The sequence below is a fragment of the Anabrus simplex genome, chromosome 1 (assembly GCF_040414725.1).
Source record: "Anabrus simplex isolate iqAnaSimp1 chromosome 1, ASM4041472v1, whole genome shotgun sequence".
NCBI classification, from domain to species: domain Eukaryota; kingdom Metazoa; phylum Arthropoda; class Insecta; order Orthoptera; family Tettigoniidae; genus Anabrus; species Anabrus simplex.
In genome coordinates, this window is record NC_090265.1 from 1,026,847,720 (window position 1) to 1,026,868,449 (window position 20,730).

Consider the following 20,730-nt stretch of genomic DNA (forward strand, 5'->3'; position numbering starts at 1 on the left):
ATAGGTTTTGTTCTGCCCTTCTGCGTTTCAATTTGAGTGACGTTGACGTTCCCAATCTGAAGGTTGGAAATGACGTCCGGGAGTTTTCAACGTATTCATTCGGACTGTATGGTTTTTGGAATTTGGCTGTGACCGATATTGTCAAATGGCTTTCGAATGTCCAAACAAATTACCGTGATGTCTTGTTTCCTCTGTTTAGCAGATTTCAACAATGCGCCTAGAATGGAAGTATTTATAACGGTGCCTGGAGTTAAACAGAATCCTCGCTGGTGTTTATTACATTGGATGTACTCACGTAGGCGTCTCTCGAATACTCTTTCTTTAAATGTCCCTTAGAGAAACGTGTAGTTATTATGACTACACTCTAGAAGTACTGAGTGTATGAGCCTCTGTTCACTCGAGATACGTAAGTGCAAGGCACACATTGTTAGCTTCAAGGAGGCGGAATCACAGTAAGATTCGTGTTGACATCATCAGCGGTCTTGCAATGGCAAGCTTGCCTCTTATCTGGTGATCCCGGATTCCATTCCCGGCCTAAAAGCTAGTTAGAAGTCCTACGGGAGGACAATTGACGATCTATTTAACAATGTGATAGCGGCTCTTGCCTAGGAATCAAACCGATCACTTGTTACCTCATAATTGCAGGTCTTCTGGCCGAGAAACAACCGTTTGGTAGGCAATGACTCCTCGCTGAAGAGATTCGTCTTGAAACTGTTACCTTGGTAAGGGTGGGTAACGCTGGATCGTGACGTTGAATATTTTCGTGGGAGCCATGGGGTACCGGTAAATAATTATGTTAGAAGTCTCAAAGTTAACTATCCCATTGCAGTTCAGAGCAACCAGTTAATGTTATCTGTTTCCTGCTAGCCTTCTCAAGAAAATAAAAAAAATGTATCCGAGATCAATGTTCCGTCCAAAACATGTGCATACAGATTTGTAATTGGGTCAAGGGAAATTATATCAAAAATATGTTTATTTTATCGTTTTTGTAAATTGAATATCAATTAAATAATGTCAGTATGACTTAAATGGAATACAATGAGAATGAAACAGTTACAGTACAGTTACCTATACTGAGACTGTGAATAAAAATAGAGAATATGGCTATAAAATGAGACAAGAATACGGCACTTAGTACGATGAAGCACATTTTGTATGAGCATATATTAAAATGAAAAATGCTTCTCTCTTCACAGTCGACGGATTACATCATAGTGTGCAGGAGACTGACGTTCCATTGTTGTACTCTGAAAAGGAAAACAAATTTTAAAAATAATACCCGAAGTACAAAATTCATGGATAAGATTTTACACTTACGTATTTAAAATGATCTGTGTACGTGAAACAAATAAGTCATTATTTCAAAATGTGTAGTATTAAGGAAGATTTAAAGCTAAAACGTTTCAAAACAAAAAATTCGGAATTTCGTTTTCTTTTGTTTCACTTCAGGTGACAACTCTTCATTTCTATTGTCAGTTGTGTTAGTAATACTGACTTTTTGAATCACCATTATTAAAAATTCTACTATGGGAAGCATGACTTCTAAAACAATTGTATTATTTCAGAAGTGCAAATTTAGCAATATTTTTTAAAGAATTCATTGCAGCAAGAAAGGCCATGTACAGTAATTGATCCCACAGTCATAATGGAGCATCACACCGGCCAGCCTTTATATTCCCGTTAATGTCGTAATAACCAATTAAATTTTCTTTGATATATATATTTTTTTGCGTTTCTAAATGTTAATGTTGTAGACTGTACAATGTGTTATTAATTGTGGTACTTTTATTTATGTAGTTAAACTTTGTTCTTATGGCAATGCAAAATGTCTAGAAGCTCATTCAGTTTTTCAAGTAAAAAGGAGTAGATTAAGATTAGTTTAGAATAGATTAAATTTAGGCTAGATAATATTAAGTAATAATTATTTGTTTGTCCCCTGTGTATCACAAAGAATGCTGCTGTAATTGGGATGAAAATCTTGTAGCAAGCAATAAATTAAATTAAAGTAAAGTAAAGTAAAATAAAATAAGTGTGTCAACAAGTTTGATGAAATAGACTTTTAAAAGTATAATAATATATTTCTTTCCTATGACACATTATTTTCACGAATACTGTATTATGAATAATGTCGCTCGATAATTCTTTAATATAATTACCCCCATTTTTTTTCCTGGTCCCTCATTTTTCGAAGATGTGATTAGCATTAGAACTACACTAATAATCCTATAATCACCTCCCTATTTCTATATTATTATAGCGTAAGTAATTTCTGACGAAACCACGCCTGTTAGGTGGCATACGGGGGATGGAGAGTTTGAACTATACTATCGGCAGCCTTGCAGCTTTTCCGTGGTTTCTCATTTTTTCCTCAGCAAAAATTCCTTTTAAACCTGAATTAAGACTATTGTCCGCTACCTACGCAATCCTAGCCCTTTCCTGTCGTAGCCTTACCAGGTACCTACGTGTGTCAATGTGATGTTTCGTAACCGAGAGAGGAAAAGTTTAAATATAAATTAACATTGAGATCTTCAGCGTCATGATCGAATAAGAATATTGAGAAATAGTGACAGGAGGAAGGAGAATACGAGATTAGTCCCGAATCATCGAAGGATGAGATTGTGCAGTTAGGTCTGATAGTAACTTATATTTCTAACATTTGAAATCCATTCAAAACAATTCACAGCCCGCTGATCTCCCTGAAAACTGTATGAAATAAACTGAACTTTCTGTATGACACCATATCCCTTCTAATAATAATAATATTAATAGTAATAATAATAACAGTTAAAAACGATATAAGCAATATCATTAGAGCAATGAATACAGTATATCCGAGAAAGAATTCCTCCAGGGAAACAGAATTTCTGCAGGTGTCAAATTGTAATTCTATTATTTGAAACGCACTTATTGTTTTCACGTGGTTTTAAAATTTCTGAATCAACTGTTTATAATAAATTTACGCAGTTGTAGATAAAAGGATTGGAAATACTCTCATAGAGCAAAATAATTAACAGGGTGCTCTATATAGACACGTTCACCACCAGCGCAGAAAACGATCCTAATTTCTTTAAACTAATCGTAAGCGGACGGCCTCATGTTACTGCAAATTCTACCCCAGAAGCTGAGCTTCTAAATTTGAAACCATAATTACTTCGAATGTTGAGGGTGTCAATAATTTAGAATTCTGAAAAACCAAGGAGTGTGAAAATCGTACGGAGCTCTTATCAAAATGTTTGTATTGCTTGTAATAGCATTCTATACTGCTCAACCCTAGTGTAGTATTTGTTCTACTTACTTGTAGCAAGGTAGTTGGCCACTGCATTGAAGACTTCAAAGTTATCTATACCATAGAAGAGAGGAGAGCCCTTCTTATCCAGTGACGAAATAGGGGCCAGTTGTTTGATATCGTAACCCTGCACTCCAACCGTGAACAAGACATCACCTCGGCTTTTAATATTATCGGCTGCAGAAGTTGGGTTCGTGAAGCTCTGACCATCCGTCACGAGGACTGTAAAAGAGGTTGATATTTAAATATATCTAAATGTATTATACTGTATATATATGAGAACAAATAACATCATACATCATATATAATTATCACTACATGTATATGAAATGTGGTGAGGTTTCCTGCGCTAAAATATGTTTAGCAACTCATCTTCTTCCAAATAACTGAACTACTCCGAAAGTTACAGTTTATTGAGGGTTGCAGTATCTCTGCACCTGACTCTTGGCTTCAGAGAAAAATGAATCTTATGAATTCCAGTCTGATTTATGGCTGTTATAGTGTAGAAGTCGCTGACGTGCTAAATAATATGCGTCTGGATGACATGAAACACTACTCGTTGGACCCGTCCTGCTCCAATAGCATAGTCTGGTTCAGATGCAAACTGCATCAATTCTCATCATAGCATATGCCGGTATACCTCACTATGTTACCGCCTCAGTTTTTGCGTTTTACCCTATATATATCAGGTAGCATACAAACTTCATTCACTTTATGTGATAACTAAAATTATAATAATTATAACACTAGAGTAATCAACATTGGGCATATTTGCAAATACTGTAATGAATTATAAACGTATTGTTATAAATTATTGTGTTCTCATACGCCAGTGTTTCAAACTGTAAATGGTACACTGCTCCTCATACAGTATACACCTGCATGAATATCATGGGCGTAATTTGAGCACTTTGATTTGTGGTGGAGTGGGGGGGGGGGGCGGCAGGGATTACCGGGGGGTCCATGGCTCCTCTCTTTTGAGAGCAATTTGTACCCAGAAAAAATAAACCTTTTCTTTATTTTACACAATCTTATCACATCGCATTTTTACACAAAATAAAGTTCGATTTGAATTAGTCATGAATTACTTTTGAAATGGCAACATGAGTAGTACTTTTGAAAACCAAAAACCCAAAGAGCATGACCTCTCCTGGACGATCCTGTTCCTCCAGTATGTTTTAAACGCCTATAAGCATGAAAAATACCTGGTTGCTGAATTCATTGGGATTCTAAAGCGCGAAATAAATTTGAAAACGAGAGCGAATACACTTTGAAAATACTTTTCTACAAAAACTGCAGGTCCCTTTCATACATGTGGTTTTTGATTCTTCCATTTTGTAAATAAAAGAACACGGCCACTCATACAGAAGAAGTTTCTTGTCCAAAGTGTAAAAGTTACTAACATATTTCACACTGACCATCTCTACTTCGCTTCCATTTATAACCTGACTTATATGGTTCAGAATATCTAAGTTATTTTCTTGAAGCTTGGTCTCTAACTCTTGCTTAGGAATGTCAATAACGGAAACCAGCATTGTAGCTTTGTAGTACTGTTGCACTGTCTGAAATGGCGCAGTCCGTGGCGTTCGGCACTTACCCATCGGATTTTTTTCGGAAATTATTTGCGACATTTTAATTAGAATAATGGGGGAAGGTAAAATTGAACTATAGTAGAAATTATTTCTATCAACATTATGTAGGTAGCCTAAATAATTTTGCAACTATCATTTTGTTTTATTGAGTTAAATTAAAAAGAGTGACAAAAACGTACCTTTAAAATATAGTATTTCTAAGTCTAACATTACAAAAATGTTGTTTCCTTCAAAACATTGGGGTGGCAACTGCCACGCCTTGCTATCACCGAATTACCCCTATGGTAAATATGATGTATGATGATATCAATTTTTTTCAGATACTTCAAAATGAAACCCATGGACTGCTTTAATTCGGAGTTCGGACTCTTAAGTCTTCGTGGCAACCGTTCAATAGAAATGTACGGGAATGTACTTATGCATTCCTCTTCTTCACTTCTGCTATTTCAGAATAGGACTGAGTGTTCATGTCATTATTTTACTCACACCTCATTCAAAAAGTATGTTGATGTTCTTATGTTAAATACTCAACCTGAATGCTGGTCGGATCTTCAACAGCTCCAAAATCAGCTGTCTTAGATGGCGAACGTTTCCCCAAAGAAGCGCGGAAGATAAATACTGAGATGTTCCTCGTTGCTTTCCTCACCGAGCCAAAAGTTGCCATCAGATATTAGTCTGCCAACTTACTGAAATGCACGCTCCAACCGACTCTATGAGCGACATGTTCACATCATTGATAATAGGGACTGGCTGCACAAGTAGTGACATTATTAGCATCGCTCATACCTCAGTCACTTCCATGTCAAAGCAAAGGGTGGGACAGGTCAATAAAAGTAACAAAACTGCTCAAGCCTATGGCAGAAGACAAAGTTCACTGTAAACACTACATACATCCCGCCAGCAATGGCATATTCACAAAATTAGGGAACTGAAAATACATTGCCCATTAGGGAATATCGTAATGTTCTTGAGTTCCCACAGCGTTTTAGGGATGGGTGTTCAGTGCTGTACAGATTAGTTGTGACAAGCAAGTATTTGTTGCACAGGGTATTTTTTGTCCGCCTTTGTGGTGTAGTGGTTAGTGTGATTAGTTGCCACCCCCGGAAGCCCGAATTCGATTTCCGGCTCTGCCACAAAATTTGAAAAGTGGTACGAGGACTGGAACAGGGTCCACTCAGCCTCGGGAGGTCAACTGAGTAAAGGAGGGCTCGATTCCCACCTCAGCCATCCTGGAAGTGGTTTTCCGTCGTTTCCCACTTCTCCTCCAGGCAAATGTCGGCATGGTACCTAACTTAAGGCCACGGCCACTTCCTTCCCTCTTCCTTATCTACCCCTTCCAATCTTCCCATCCCCCACCAAGGTCTCTGTTCAGCATAGCAGGTGAGGCCGCCTGGGCGAGGTACTGGTCATCCTCCCCAGTCGTATCCCCTACCCAGAGTCTGAAGCTCCAGGACACTGCTCTTGAGGCGGTAGAGGTGGGATCCCTCGCTGAGTCCGAGGAAAAAACCAACCCTGGGGGTTAACGATTAAGAAGAAAAAGAAGAAGGATCAGTACTATATATAGACTGTCACACGATAGTTACATGAAAAGTTTGTATATAACATTAAGGTTTATTCATGTTTCAACTTTTAACATATTTTATTGCAAATTGTTTGTAACCAATTTTTATTTAGGGCCCATTTTTAAAGGTCCAGCATATTTAAGTGATTTTAACCTGTAAGGTGAAGAAGAGAATACCGGGTGAGTCAGCCGCGCCTGACGTATCTGCTTTTCGGCATCCCACCGAACGTCAGTGGAGTGATGGTCGATTTTCCTTTGCCGCATACCAAGCTACAGTCGCATTTAAAGCACTTACTGCGTCATCACTGCACGACTTTTGCAAAACATGTATACGACAGTTATTTGCACAATACATCAAACTGTCATACGGTGAGAGAGAGCGAGGCATCCATTCGGATGGTGTCGGAACACTTCGATTGACCTCGTGTAGTTAATAATTATCTTCCACATAATAAACCATAATTGCAAGATATTTCGGCAATATCTTTAACCAATAAATAAATAATTAAAAATTGTAAGAAATATTAAATGAAGCTAAAATCCACAGGGTGGAAATGTATGTAATTAATCCTGGAGAAAAGTTGGCTTCTGTACTGGCAGATGGACAGCACGTGTCAAGGCCACGCCATTAAAAAGTGCGCGAAATCACCTACACGAAATTAATTAATTACGCCCGTTAAAGGCACGGAACAAATTGTATACAACACCATCATGACTTGGGAATTAGGTGGAATTTTTGGGGTGAGTTTCAAAGAAATCGATCCGTGGTTCTGAAATTGTATGACTACACCACAATTCATCATGACAAGGGTAGCGTCCCTCGGAAACCTATCCCCACCCCTGGACAGTAGCGACGCTCACTTGGTCGGTCGTCGCGGGGGTGGATCTGCGCCGCGTTAATACCAAGTAGAGGTCTTGAACTGTGTCTTCAAATAAACTTGTGATATGTATTGAGTTAGCTAACTTGAGATGGAATATTTGACCGATTGGTAAAATGGCAAAGGACATTTACTTATTTGAATAGGTAATAGAATTCCTTAACTTCTGCAAATGAGAACCGTGAGTGCATAGATAGTTTTCATTAAATTATTGTGTGTCTTTGTAACCAGTAGGGGAGTGCTAGACTACCAAGATAAGCTTCAAGTCTCATATCTCGTGGCCACCTGGCTTATCAAGGGGGTGAGGGCGAGGAGAAATTCTCACGGTGAGTCGGGTTTTAGTCGAGGAAAGGTGAAGGCGTACATATCGAGTGCATCTAAAAAATCACTATTTACTTGTTTGTACAAGTTGAAGTGTAGAGTCTGTGTAATTATAAATAGCATAATCAAAAGAGAAGAATGTTCTCTGCAAATATGAACGGCTAATGTCTGAATGAGCTGGCTAGAATGTAGCCAGGATGACTTCGGAGCTACGATGCTGTTACAAGCTCTGTCTACTTTTAAAATGTTCTGTAGATAGAGATTGTAAATGTTTGTCCCACACTTCCGTGTGTAGAAATTAAGTATATTATAATGTTGAGGTGAAGTATCTATTATTCATGTCAGTGCGTGAACCTTTAAAAATGCGGATAAATTATCTTTAGAAAAATGTAATATGCGAAGTTTTAAATATTGTACTAAAAATCAATGAAATATGTTCAGGCTGATAAAGTTACATTTATGATAACGATAAAATAGTCGTGGTGAGCGTTATAAAGTCAAATATCAAATTAATAATAATAAAACGAATATTCACGTCAGGATAAATTTGAAATGATAAATTATGTATTCTACAGTAATGTCGAGTGAGACTTGCGATTTATACCGAAATCCAATGAAGTCTAATAAAGTTAACATTTATTTTTGGGAAGCTTAAATTTTGTGCCACCGTGTATTTGTGATACAGAAAATCACGGTATGTTATTTTGCTCTTGAGATCATAAATATGTAAAGAAGTTAATTGTGAGATTCTTATGAAGTTGTTGCTTATGGGATTACGTATATTTGAAAAGTTTCGAACAGAAAAAAATGGATTGTAATGGAAATGGTATACTATGGGAATAGTTCGGAAGATGTTAACGGCAGAGCAAGCCTCTATTTTACGAGTAATGTAGTATATGATGAACAAGAAGCTGGGTATGAGAAGCCCTGTTTTATGACGGAGATGAATTTGTGTGACATGGTGTATGTGAAGAGGTAATATTTCTGAGACAGGGTGTGTAAGATAACGATGTCCTGTAACCAATCCAGAACAGTTGACTAATTTAATAGTGGTCAAAAGCCAAGTTAGAGCGTAGTAACGCCTATTTTAATTACAAGTTGATATTATCCCATGGTACTAATTTCACATGAGACCGTAGGCTTTGGCAGTTAAGTCCAAGGGACGATTCTGTGTAGAACCAGCATAGTGCATTTTTGTGATAGACGACCTCAGGAACAAAATTCATTCTAACACAGGTCAAGGTGATACTTGATTATTATGGACTGAGTTCTATTCTGTATTTTAACGAGACGAAATTATCGTTGAATGGAAACATTGCGGGATAGAAACTTGTATATTGTTAGAATGATGGTCTAGCGTGAGTAGATTGATGGAAAGTTACTTCACTGGATAGTTCACTGCAATACATGTTTGGAACGGTGAGACTGTAGGCCATTTGGAGCCCCACTTGAGTTATGTTGTGGATTTCATGATGGTGGTGATTACTATTTTAAGCGATATTACATAAAATTATAGGGGAGTTGAATTTATTTTTATTTGGCGAACTTCATTGCATGTGTTGAGATTGTATTGAGAAACGGATTAAACTATTCGGACGCGTTGTTGTAAAAAAATGGACATAGTTATAATTCCAGATTCGAGTTCAGCGGTGGCGTTTTCATTTTATTTTGTTAGAGTTTCGACAAGAATTATATTTAAATTTCCGAAATTGTGTTTGGAGTTTCGATTTCGCCTGACAGTGTAAATGATGTGTAGACACCCAACTTTGGCTTAGATTTAGGATGCTGCGTGTATTATATAAATATACGGATGTGTAGAGACTACGTAGGCTCAACAAAATAATTAGGGCTTCGTCTGTATATAGAAAAGCCAAAGGTTAGTCGTTTTTGCGAATCGACTTGAACGATGTTAGTGTCTGCAGTGGTGAATACGGATTTGAATGATATTAACAGATATTACCCAGGCCATGTTTCCGCATAATTCTTACTAGCCAGAAGGTGCTCCCATAATACCGTAGCATCAGTGGTGGCATGAATGTGAGGGTTGTCCAACATGGAAATCTAACTAATGGAGATTGATCATTACCGCTTAGCCGTGCATGTTCAAGTTCGATGAACTTTCGTTTTCTATTTTCACTATCTTTACTTTATGATTTATTTGTTTGGATGTCCGATATCTTATGATAGTGCCGTGTATTGACACTTAGCTGATTTATGTAGGATTTACGTTACGAATGCGGTTTCGATTCGTCAGCTGTTAATATATTTTATTTTCAATTTTCGTTGTTTCAGTTTGTATTAGTTGAGACGTTGGTCTACCGAGTACTTGCAGTTTGGTTTAATGAGACAGGTGTAGGAAGACAGATTTGTAATGGTAGTCGTAGTTCTAGAAAATTGGAAAGATTTCTGTCATTTGTTTTGTAGTGTGAACTTGTAATTTAACAAACATTATTATTTTGCGACCTGAAAGTCGGTTTAGTAAGAATATTTTCAAGTGACTTACTACTTTCCTTTAAGTTCAGTGTTTGGAATTTCTTCTAAAAGCATAATGAATTAATGATTTCATGCATTTCGCAGTTTTGTTCCTTAAGGACGACGTAACGTAAGATCCCCTCAGATCAAGTTGTTGTTGGTTCCTTCTGAACATCTGTTTCAGCATCGGAATTATTCTGTAACTTAAGTGTGTCATGAGATGACAATACATGGGGGAATTTTATTTTTGATTGTGACCATTAATGTTAACTTGTAATGAACACCATCCTTTTTAGTAATAGTTCGCAGCCCATCCAAAGCAACTGATTGTTAATTTGGTTCGATTAAGAATCCTTTCGGGGGATGTTCCAATATCCGATAGGATACCAGACTGGTGGATAACCTTAAGTAAATGTAAACTGGATTTATACTTGTCGAAGGTCAAATTTTCCACGGATCGTGTGGATTAATTCTCAGTTATCGTTTGCATTAATGATGCCCTAGTTTTGCTGTTCACGAATTTTATAATACATCTTCAGTTTTTTAAACAAAATGATAAACAATAAGAAGATAACACTCACGTTGGGTATTGTGACTGCTTTAAAACATTTTAATTATTAAGTGATTTTTATGGATGATTTTAATCAATACTTTTGTCGTTATTTAATTGAATAAAAATTTAGTAAGCACATTTTTGCTCCTCATTTGAAGTAGTTAGGCTCTCTTCTGAACCCCATTGTTTCGTCAATGTAGTGACAGAAATAAACCCGCTACTACCCCAAGAACCAGGAGTTTGATATTGCTCTATTGAAGCAGCTGTGGCAGACGATCAACGATGGAACGGTAAGTTCAAGTGTTCGTCTTCTTCTTCTTATTCTGTTTACCCTCCAGGGTTGGTTTTTCCCTCGGACTCAGCGAGCGATCCCACCTCTACCGCCTCAAGGGTAGTGTCCTGGAGCTTCAGACTCTGGGTCGTGGGATACAACTGGGGAGGATGACCAGTAACTCGCCCAGGCGGCCTTACCTGCTATGCTGAACAGGGGCCTTGCGGGGGAAGGGAAGATTCGAAGGGATAGACGAGAAAGAGGAAAGGAAGCGACCGAGGATTTAAGTTAGGTACCATCCCGGCATTTTCCCTGGAGGAGAAGCGGGGAACCGCGGTAAACCACTTCCAGGATAGCTGAGGTGGGAATCAAACCCACCTATTTTCAGTTAACTTCCCGAGACTGCGTTGACCCAGTTCCAGCTCTCGTACCATTTTTCAAATTTCGTGGCAGAGCCGGGAATCGAACCCGTGCCTCTGGGGGTAGCAGCTAATCACGCTAACCACTACACCACAGAGGCGGACTACAAGAAACTAATTGATTCAATTCTGTTCTTTAATATTCCGTTTACCCTCCTCCGAGCAGTCCTAATTTCTGTGTTATTTGAATGTTCATTTCATATCTGCATGTTACTGAAAGCGTATCACTGATTGCAGAAAGATACTGTATCTATTTTAGTTGATACCAAAGTGCAAACTTCTAAATTTGTAAAGAGGAAATGAAAATGTCATTCTATATAACTTTAAAAACTTAAAATTACTTCTGAGAGTTTGAACTATCAACCATGCGCTCGCTATACGAACGAAGCGCTTTACCACTCAGCTAACAAAGCAGCATGATGACCGATGTCCTCCTACCGGAGCAAGAGTACCACCCTTCTTAAAGGTTGCTCTTCTGGAACTAATATAAGACGTTCTACTTCAATTATGTCAATTTTGTTTCCAGGTGCCCAAATTTCATTGTCAGTTGTGACGCACTGATACACTTGATATAATTTTAACCGAGATAAATGGACTTCCGAATTCAAGCATTGGTCTTCGTATACTATAGTCTCCGGACACTGCGTACACATAGTTTCTTCTTCTTCTTCTTCTTCTTCTTCTTCTGTTTACCCTCCAGTGTTGGTTTTTCCCTCGGAATCAGCGAGGGATCCCACCTCTACCGTCTCAAGGGCACTGTCCTGGAGCGTAAGACATTGGGTCGTGGGATACTACTGGGGAGAATGACCAGTATCTCGCTCAGGCGGCCTCACCTGTTATGTTGAACAGGGGCCTTGGTGGGGGATGGAACGTTTGGAAGGGATATACAAGGAAGAGGGAAGGAATCGGCCGTGGCCTTAAGTTAGGTACCATCCCAGTATTTGCCTGGAGGAGAAGTGGGAAACCACGGAAAACCACTTCCAGGATGTCTGAGGTGGGAATCGAACCCATCTCTACTCACTTGACCTACCGAGGCTGCGTGGACCCCGTTCCAGCCCTCGTGTCACTTTTTCAAATTTCGTTGCAGAACCGGGAATCGAACCCGGGCCTCCGGGGGTGGCAGCTTATCACACTAACCACTACACCACAGAGGCGGACACACACCTTCTTATTTTTTTATTCTAACTTATGCACAGTTAACCACTTAAATATAAAATAATAAGCTATAATTAACTGTGGCTTGTTTTATCATTTGAGGAGGTATATTTTATTTAACTGTTTATCCTCCACAGTTGATTTGTCGGGTAGCCATGATCGTTAAGGCGGTAAATTCTAAATGGTCTGACACTGTGGTTAGCCGTGTCTAGTCCCGTTGATCGAAAAACTTTTCACTACCAGAATGTTGCCTGGCAGGGTGGAGGAGGTGGATATATATCATGTCTAATCACTAGATTGCGTGCCAAAAGCCTGGATTTAAATTATAAACCTCTCCGAAGTGCTCATATGGAGTGAGGGCGTATGACGTTGTTGATGCTGAATCGTCCGTCGGATGGGGACGTTTAGTCTTGAGCAGACCCCTTGGTGCTATTCGACAGGCGTAGGCTATTTGCCGGCACCGGCACCCCTCTCCCTTCCTACTATCATATATCACTTTCTTCATTTCATTGCATTAACTCCTCTGATAAGATTGACGTCAGTAAACGCGACAAGAGTTGGACAATCGAACCCTAAACGTTTGGGTCCCCTCACCCCCGGACTTAGCGAGGATCCTACCTCTACCACCTCAGGGGCAGTGTCCTGGAGCGTGAAACATTTGATCGGAGATACAACTAGTACCTTGCCCATGCAGAACAGGGGGCCTTGTGGGGGATGGAGAGATGGGAAGGGATAGGTAAGGAAGAGGGAAAGATGCGTCCGTGGCCTTAAGTTAGGTACCGTCACATTTGCCCAGAGAAGTGGGGAAACCACGGAAATCCACTGCGAGGATGGCTGAGGTGAGAATCAAACCCCGTCTACTTAGTTGACCTCTCGAGTCTGAGTGGACCCCGTCGTACCAGTTTCCAAACTGCGTGGCAGAACCGGGAATCGAAAACCGGCCTACGGGCTGTGCACCACAGCGGCGGGCTTCATTCGATGTGTTACGGGACGAAATAAGTGATTAAAGTGAAAATAGGTCACGATTCTCATTAAAATGTATATGAGATGTCCATATTATGACATTTTGTTTTTGTCTCTAATTTTCAAGTTTGTCCCAACTAATTTTCACACTATTGTATGCTCATTCGATTGTTATTTTACACAGAATCAAAGACAGAAGTAGAAATGCATGCTATATGTTGAGCATTACGCGGGTATACAAAGTACTAGATAAATCAACATCCATTCTCTGTGGGAGTTTTATCCGTAAGGTGTTAACGATTTCAGCAGAACAAATCTCATGTTTGCTAGTCCTAATCTCCTTCAGAGTGGTCCGTTGGGTGGGAGCTTATTGAGCTCCTTGTGAATGCCGAATTAAATCCTATTCCAAATGTACAAAGAGACAGAAGAGATGTTTGTGTGATCCATTGTCGTCGGTGTAGGTGCTATTTTCTAAGCCATATAAGATGTCTTGCAAAAAATATCAAGAGCTTTTCTGGTCTCTGTGACAAGCAGCCCATTTCAGTGTGAACCCTACCCTATAACGTCTGTTCATATAAAATAAGCACCTCCACCTGTGCATCAAAGGTAGAGTCCATATTATGACATTTTGTTCTTGTCTGTAATTTTAAGTTTTTACCAACTAATTGTCACACTATTGTATGCTCATTTGATTGTTATTTTACACAGAATCAAAAATAGAAGTACAAATACATGCTATACGTCGAGCATTGTTCGATTTTGAAGGGTGGAATGTCAACAATTATTATAAGTGATTCATGTTATTTAATTTCACGTAAGTAACTGCCATGGGTACAATTCAGATTAATATTAATAAAGAAGCTGAAAAAGTTAGTGATGATCGGATTGCATCCCACGCTCAAACTTAATCATCTCCAAAACAAAGTAAGAGGGAATCGGCCGGTAATAGTGTTGAAGACAGATTGCGTTACTTTTCTATGAAAAGAAAATAAGTTCAAAAATATATTCCCGGTTGAATGGAGATTGGATAAAGTTTGGTCTGGCCACATTAAGTGGTTGTTATAGGATGGCACGACTAGTTATGGAACGTATTGTTAAACAAGGGCACCCATGCCCGGGGCAAGGGGGCCGCCCCCTCCCGCCCCCATTAGCTCTCACGGAAAAGAGAAAATGTAATAGAGTCAGGTGTATTTTTTCTCTCAAGAAAATGGTTTTAAAGTCGCTATTACGTAGAAGTGGTAGTGCCACCCCCAACAACAGGCAGGGGATAGCGTGGGTGTTATTCTACCGCGGAATACAAACTGCCATTCATCTTCCAAAATATTAAAAATACTACATACCCCAGGTCTAGCCCCAACCCCCTACAAACTATCATATTGGCGCCCATGTTGTTAAAAGATGTCGTCAGAAGCGTTGGCAAGGAATAAGGAGGATAAATAGCGTTTACAGTGAGCCTCCGTGGATCGGGTGGCAACGCACCGGCCTCTCACCGCTGGGTTCCATGGTTCGGATCCTGCACACTCCATGTAAGATATGTGCTGGACAAAGTGGAGACGGGACAGGTTTTTCTCTGGGCACTCCGGTTTTCCATGTCATCTTTCATTCTAGCAACACTCTCCAATATCATTTCATTTGTCAATCACTAATCATTGCCCCAGAGGAGTGCGACAGGCTTCGGCAACCGGCACAATTCCTATCCTCGACGCTAGATGGAGGATTAATTTATTTCATTCCTGACCCGGTCGAGTGACTGGAAACAGCCTTTGGATTTTGAATAACGTTTATAACTTCGATTACATTTGTGAGGAAAGAACTTAGTTGTCAAAGTACTGCCTAAAAGTATGAACTGGGTGTTGTTACCCTTGCTTTCAAACTGAAACAAGAATTATACTTACAGACAAGTGTAAGATTGTGGATGGCATTTGCTAATATTTCGTCGTAAGCCAGGTTGAGGGCACGGAGAATATCTGTGCCTCCCCCATTATATCTAATCCTATCCACTCCATCAAGGAAACTGCATGTGCGGGATTCCCTTACAGAGATGTCCACCGCTGCCTGGCTGTCGAACGTGATAACTCCAGCAGATCTATTGACGGACAACCTGAGTATACAAGAACTACGTCAAAAATGTCACAAATTAATAGATTCATTTTTGTGGAATATACATTCTAATACTCACGGGAAAGCACTGACGACGCTCTTCACAAATTCCTGTTCTATCTTAAAGTTCGGAGGGCTTACGCTCCCTGACTCATCGAGTACAAACAGGAGATTGGCCTTTTGTCCCATGGTTTCATTGATAGTGTTCACAAAATCTTCCGCAGTCTCGTTGATTGCTGAAACAAGCCAAGAATAAAAGAATGTGTAAGTATATTTATCTATTTCTACTAGTAATGATAGCGAAAATAATAATAATAAATATCGTGGTCAGTCAGCTCACACGGGAGTCTCGTTCTGAAGTGAGTACGAGCTGGACATAACACCGTGTGAGACACTGGGCGGGGGGGGGTTCCTTAACCTCGACACAGCGCGTCTCATATGGCTGATAGGGGATATTCCTGTAGTTATAGAGGACAGGTGTGAATAAGGCATTGCCAAATAATACATCCGCGGATCGACTGAGGCAATGAAGATGGTCAACGGTTTTGGAGGCGTAGGAGGATAAACTGTCCCAACGGTTGATAAAGCGGGGGAACTGTCTTCAGTCAACAAATCTGTTCGTGTCTGTACCCGCATTGGGCGGTGAACTGGTCGGTGTCTGTTCCCCATGTTAGGGGCGACCATTTTTTTACTCTTAGGTAACAACTTAAGCAGTATCAGAAGTACTGAGGAAATTCAGGCACATCAAACCCATTTTAATCAAAATGGTAGAGCATGGAGGAAACAAACCAAAGGAAAACTACCTAATAAGGATAGCCTTAAATCCACAGCAACAAACCAAGGTGGTATAAGAGGGCCATCGCAGTCTGAAGAGCCCTCACCGTCATGCACAGTATCTCCATTCAGACTAAAGAAAATAAGTTACATAGTGAATTTCAACACCAATTCACTCAGAAATTGAAAGAGATCACCGACCTGATGACTCAACAGCAGGTATTAATAATGGCAGTTCAAGAGACTTGGTTTGGAGACGAGGATTCCTTTGAGTCAGAGTGATACCGAATATTAAAAGGCAAACCAGGGAAGAAAATTCTCAAACAACATGAAACAGGATTTATTGCATCAAAGAAGATAATCAACAATATCACACGATTCTCCTCGACTTCAAGCAGAATCTCATCTCTGTCCTTCCGAAGTACCAATAAAGGATACACTATCATCAATGCCCATGCTCCAGCAAATCAAGATAATTACAGAAATCCTGAGACTGTGGAACAATAATGGGAAGACCTTCATTCAACAATTCATAGAATTACCTATCACCATACTCTCATTTTAATGAGCGATTTCAACGCACAAATAGGTAGAGAAAAGAAGTATTCTGATATAGTTGGCCAGTACCCAGCTCATAAGAGAACTAACCTCACTGGACAGCGTCTGATAGATACTTGCAGAATGTTTTCGTTGAGAATGAAATCCACGTGGTTCAAATACCTTCCAAGGAAACAGTAGATATGAAAGAAGCGATGTTCACGTTTGGAAGAATAGCAAATTGATCACGTAGCCATTTCATACAAATATGGTAAAAGGATTTGGAATGTAAAGGTACTCAGGAACGCGAAAGTTTATTCTCATCACTACATCTCCAAAGTGAAACTAAACTTTATCCCCAGAAACTATAAAATTAACCAGAGGAAAGCACAGAAACCCGTCCCTAAATATGATACAGTAAAAGTCAAAGACCGCGCAACTTTCAAAGGACACTTAAGCCAACGCATCGGAAACTCGCCTCCTAAAACCTGGGAACAGCTGAAAGAAGCAGTAATCTCAACCTCACAGGAAACAATTTCTCTTAAGAAGAAACATAAACATCCATGGTGAAACCAAGAAAGTGAGAACGCCATAAAAGGGAGACAAGGAGCGTAGGGAAGGTGGTAAAAACTAAAAGTCAACCAGATTGGCTCTACTTTTTAAAATAAGAAAGCAAACTACCAAAGTGATCCGAAAGACGAAAAGGAGCTTTGATAAAGATACCCTTGAATCCATCGAACAAGACTCCAAGAAGAACAATACAAGAAATTTCCACAAAATATTCAAAAGAATTCCCCAGAAATATGAGCCTTCGTCGCTTATCTTCAAAGACCCGGAAGGTACAAAACGTATAACTGATCAAGAAAACGGTGAGATCTTAGCGAGATACTTTGAACAATAATTAAATTGTAAACCACCAAAAGAACAACTACCCTTCAACAAGCCTGAAGATGCTCCATTGCCATCAAGAGATGAGGTGGAACAAACCATCAAAGAACTCAAGAACGACAAAAGCCAGCGGGGAAGACTCAATCATACCAGAGCCTTGGAAGAATGCAGATAGCAGAACAATAGACATCTTGACTAAAATTATACAAGACATATGGATTAAGCAAGAACTCCCTGCAGAATGGACCACTGCTCTAATACACCCTACGCACAAAAAGGGGCATAGAGAACGATGTTAGCAATTATAGAGACATTTCCCTTCTCTCAGTAACATACAAAATTATCTCTAAGATACTACTCAAAAATTAGAATCTCAGCTAGATAAAGAAATTGGAGAATAACAAGCAGGTTTTCGGGAGGGCTGATCATGTATTGAACTAATACGCAACCTTAAATCCATTATTATGCAGACTAAGAAAAAGTATACAAATTTCGTAATCCTATTTATTGACTTAGAAAGCCTTACGACTCTGTTGAAAGAGCGGTTCCATTCAATATCCTGCAAGAACTCGGGCTTTATCATAAGACATTAAAAATAGTCAAGTGCACCATAACAAACACCCTATCTAAATTCAAGTTCAGAGGAAAAATCTTTGATCCTTTTGAGGTTAAAACAGGAGTAAGGCACAAACAACATTTCACACTACCAACATTCCAATTACACGCAGGTTCATACAATATGGGCAAAAGATCCACATGGGTCGACGCCCCGAAAAAATAGCATTTAAAAAAAAGGCAGGGATATGGAATGTCACCCATATTGCATAATTGTGTATTAGGAAAAGTTATCCTAAAATGGAGGAAAACACTCTCTGAAACAGGTCTAAGAGTAATAAACAGGAAAAACTAAATAAATACCCGAGTGGATTGTATCGCTTTCCGGGATGATGTAGCTATACTAGCAGATTCGATTGAAACAGCAATAGACCAGATAAATACACTTCAATCCATAGCTTCCAAGACTAGACTTCAGTAGTCTTACGAGAAAACAGTGATCATGACAAATGGCAAATCTGAACCAGAATACCTTCTTCCCTGCAACAGGGTCCGCAAAGTCAGAGAATTTAAAAGTTTCAGTGAATGGATCAGTGAAGACTTGAAGATCAACAACGCATTTGAAGAAGGGATTAGGAAACTGCATATTACATACAACCAATACATTAATGTTTGCCAGAAGAAATCTATATCCATCAATGCGAAATTAAGACACTTTAACGCTGTAATCAGACCTAGGTCCTCTATGCAGCTGAAACCCTAACCATCAAAGGAACAAAACTCATACAGAAACTATAGGTCAGGGAAAGAACCATCTTGAGAAAGATCTTAGGCCCAAGGATCATAAATGGAGCAAGGTAACTCAGGCCCAACGATGATCTACACCTAAAGCAAGAACTTCTAATGGACACCATTATCAAGAGACACCTCCAATTCTATGACACCTTGAGAGAATGAACGAGTCAAGACTGACCATCGTCATCCACAGAGCCAGCTCCTGCAAGAAAACAACATCACTGTGGTACAAGCAAGTTAAACAAGATTTTCAAACTTTCAACATCTCTGATTCCTATATCCAGGACAGACAAACTTTTCGGAAAATATTAAAGGAAGACCCACAGAATAAGAAGAGGCAGAGGCCAAAGAGATCAGAAGCAGCTAGACAACTACAAAGCCAGAAAATGAAAGAGATATGGACTAGGAAAAAAGTTCTTAAGAACGTGAAACCAATCCCTTGTTAGCTGAAAACCAGTTTGGTTAATCTTCGTAGTCCATAGTTGGCTCAGTCGGCATTAGGATGCGGAAGGCAACGGGAAACCACTGCATTAAAGATCCTGAAGGATATCCCTTTAAGTTCACATGGCATGGCTGTGTTTAACGTAAAATTATTATCCGGAGTTTCTATTCCCCCATTCTGATCTCCAGGGGGGAATTCTTTCAACGTTGCTATGACTAGAAAGCCCAGCAGTTTTGGAAAGATCAAAGTGAACGACAACAAAGTTCGAATTGAAGGACATCCGAAGATGGCACAACTGAACTTCAGAAGATGCTTTCCATGCTGCAACATCACGTTCGGACCTGGCTATGTGGACCACCAACCTCCACTAGGAGAAGGCGCCTCAATAATAATAATAATAATAATAATAATAATAATAATAATAATAATAATAATAATAATAATATGTTAAAAGTATAAAGAATACAGACACGATAACGATAAGAATCTGAAAATAAAATTTAGAAACCCTAAAAGAGTTGACAAATTTAAATATTTGGGTGAATGGAACCAACCAAATGGGTTTGATAAGGAAGTGAATAAAGCAAGTCATAAGAAAATACAACTAGCATATGCCTATAGTCTAACGCAAAATACATACACTTAGAGAGCAATTTCTTACAAAGCAAAGGTTAGGCATTATACAACAGTTGTCAAGACAGAGGCATTGTATAGCTCAAAATGCCCAATACTGAGTAAGGAAATGGAAATTGAGGAGGTAAAGAAGAAATTCTAAGAAATGTGCTAGGACTAGTTAAGGGAAACTACGGTGCTTGGTGGAAGAGGAAAAATTAAGACCTAAACAGGCATGCAGAGAAAATTACCGACATAATGCATAATGAAAGATTGAATTTTTTCGATACCGTACCTTTCTTTTAAATTGCTTTACGTCACACCGACACAGATAGATCTTATGGCGACGATGGGATAGGAAAGGCCAGGGAGTGGGAAAGAACCGGTTGTGGCCTCAATTAAGATACAGCCCCAGCACTTGCCAGGTGAGGAAATTAGAAACCACGGAAAAACATCTTCAGGTCTGCCGACAGTGAGACTCGAACCCACTATCTCCCGGATGCAAGCTCACAGCTGCGCTACGAATACCATGTGAGAATGAGTGAGAGTTGGCTGA

General features: G+C 39.4%; 1 protein-coding gene across 1 annotated transcript in view; it reads right to left on the reverse strand.

Moving 5' to 3' along the window:
* Window positions 1-955: 955 nt before the first annotated feature.
* Window positions 956-20,730, reverse strand: part of LOC136857861 (uncharacterized) — an 83,393-nt gene continuing 63,618 nt past the window's right edge. Inside the window, exons 18-21 of the mRNA XM_068225183.1 lie at window positions 15,651-15,807; window positions 15,367-15,572; window positions 3,296-3,508; window positions 956-1,247 (exon numbers count right to left, since the gene is read on the reverse strand). Of these exons, the coding sequence (XP_068081284.1) occupies window positions 1,210-1,247; window positions 3,296-3,508; window positions 15,367-15,572; window positions 15,651-15,807 (614 nt within the window). The 3' untranslated portion in view covers window positions 956-1,209. The remainder of the gene's footprint in view (window positions 1,248-3,295; window positions 3,509-15,366; window positions 15,573-15,650; window positions 15,808-20,730) is intronic.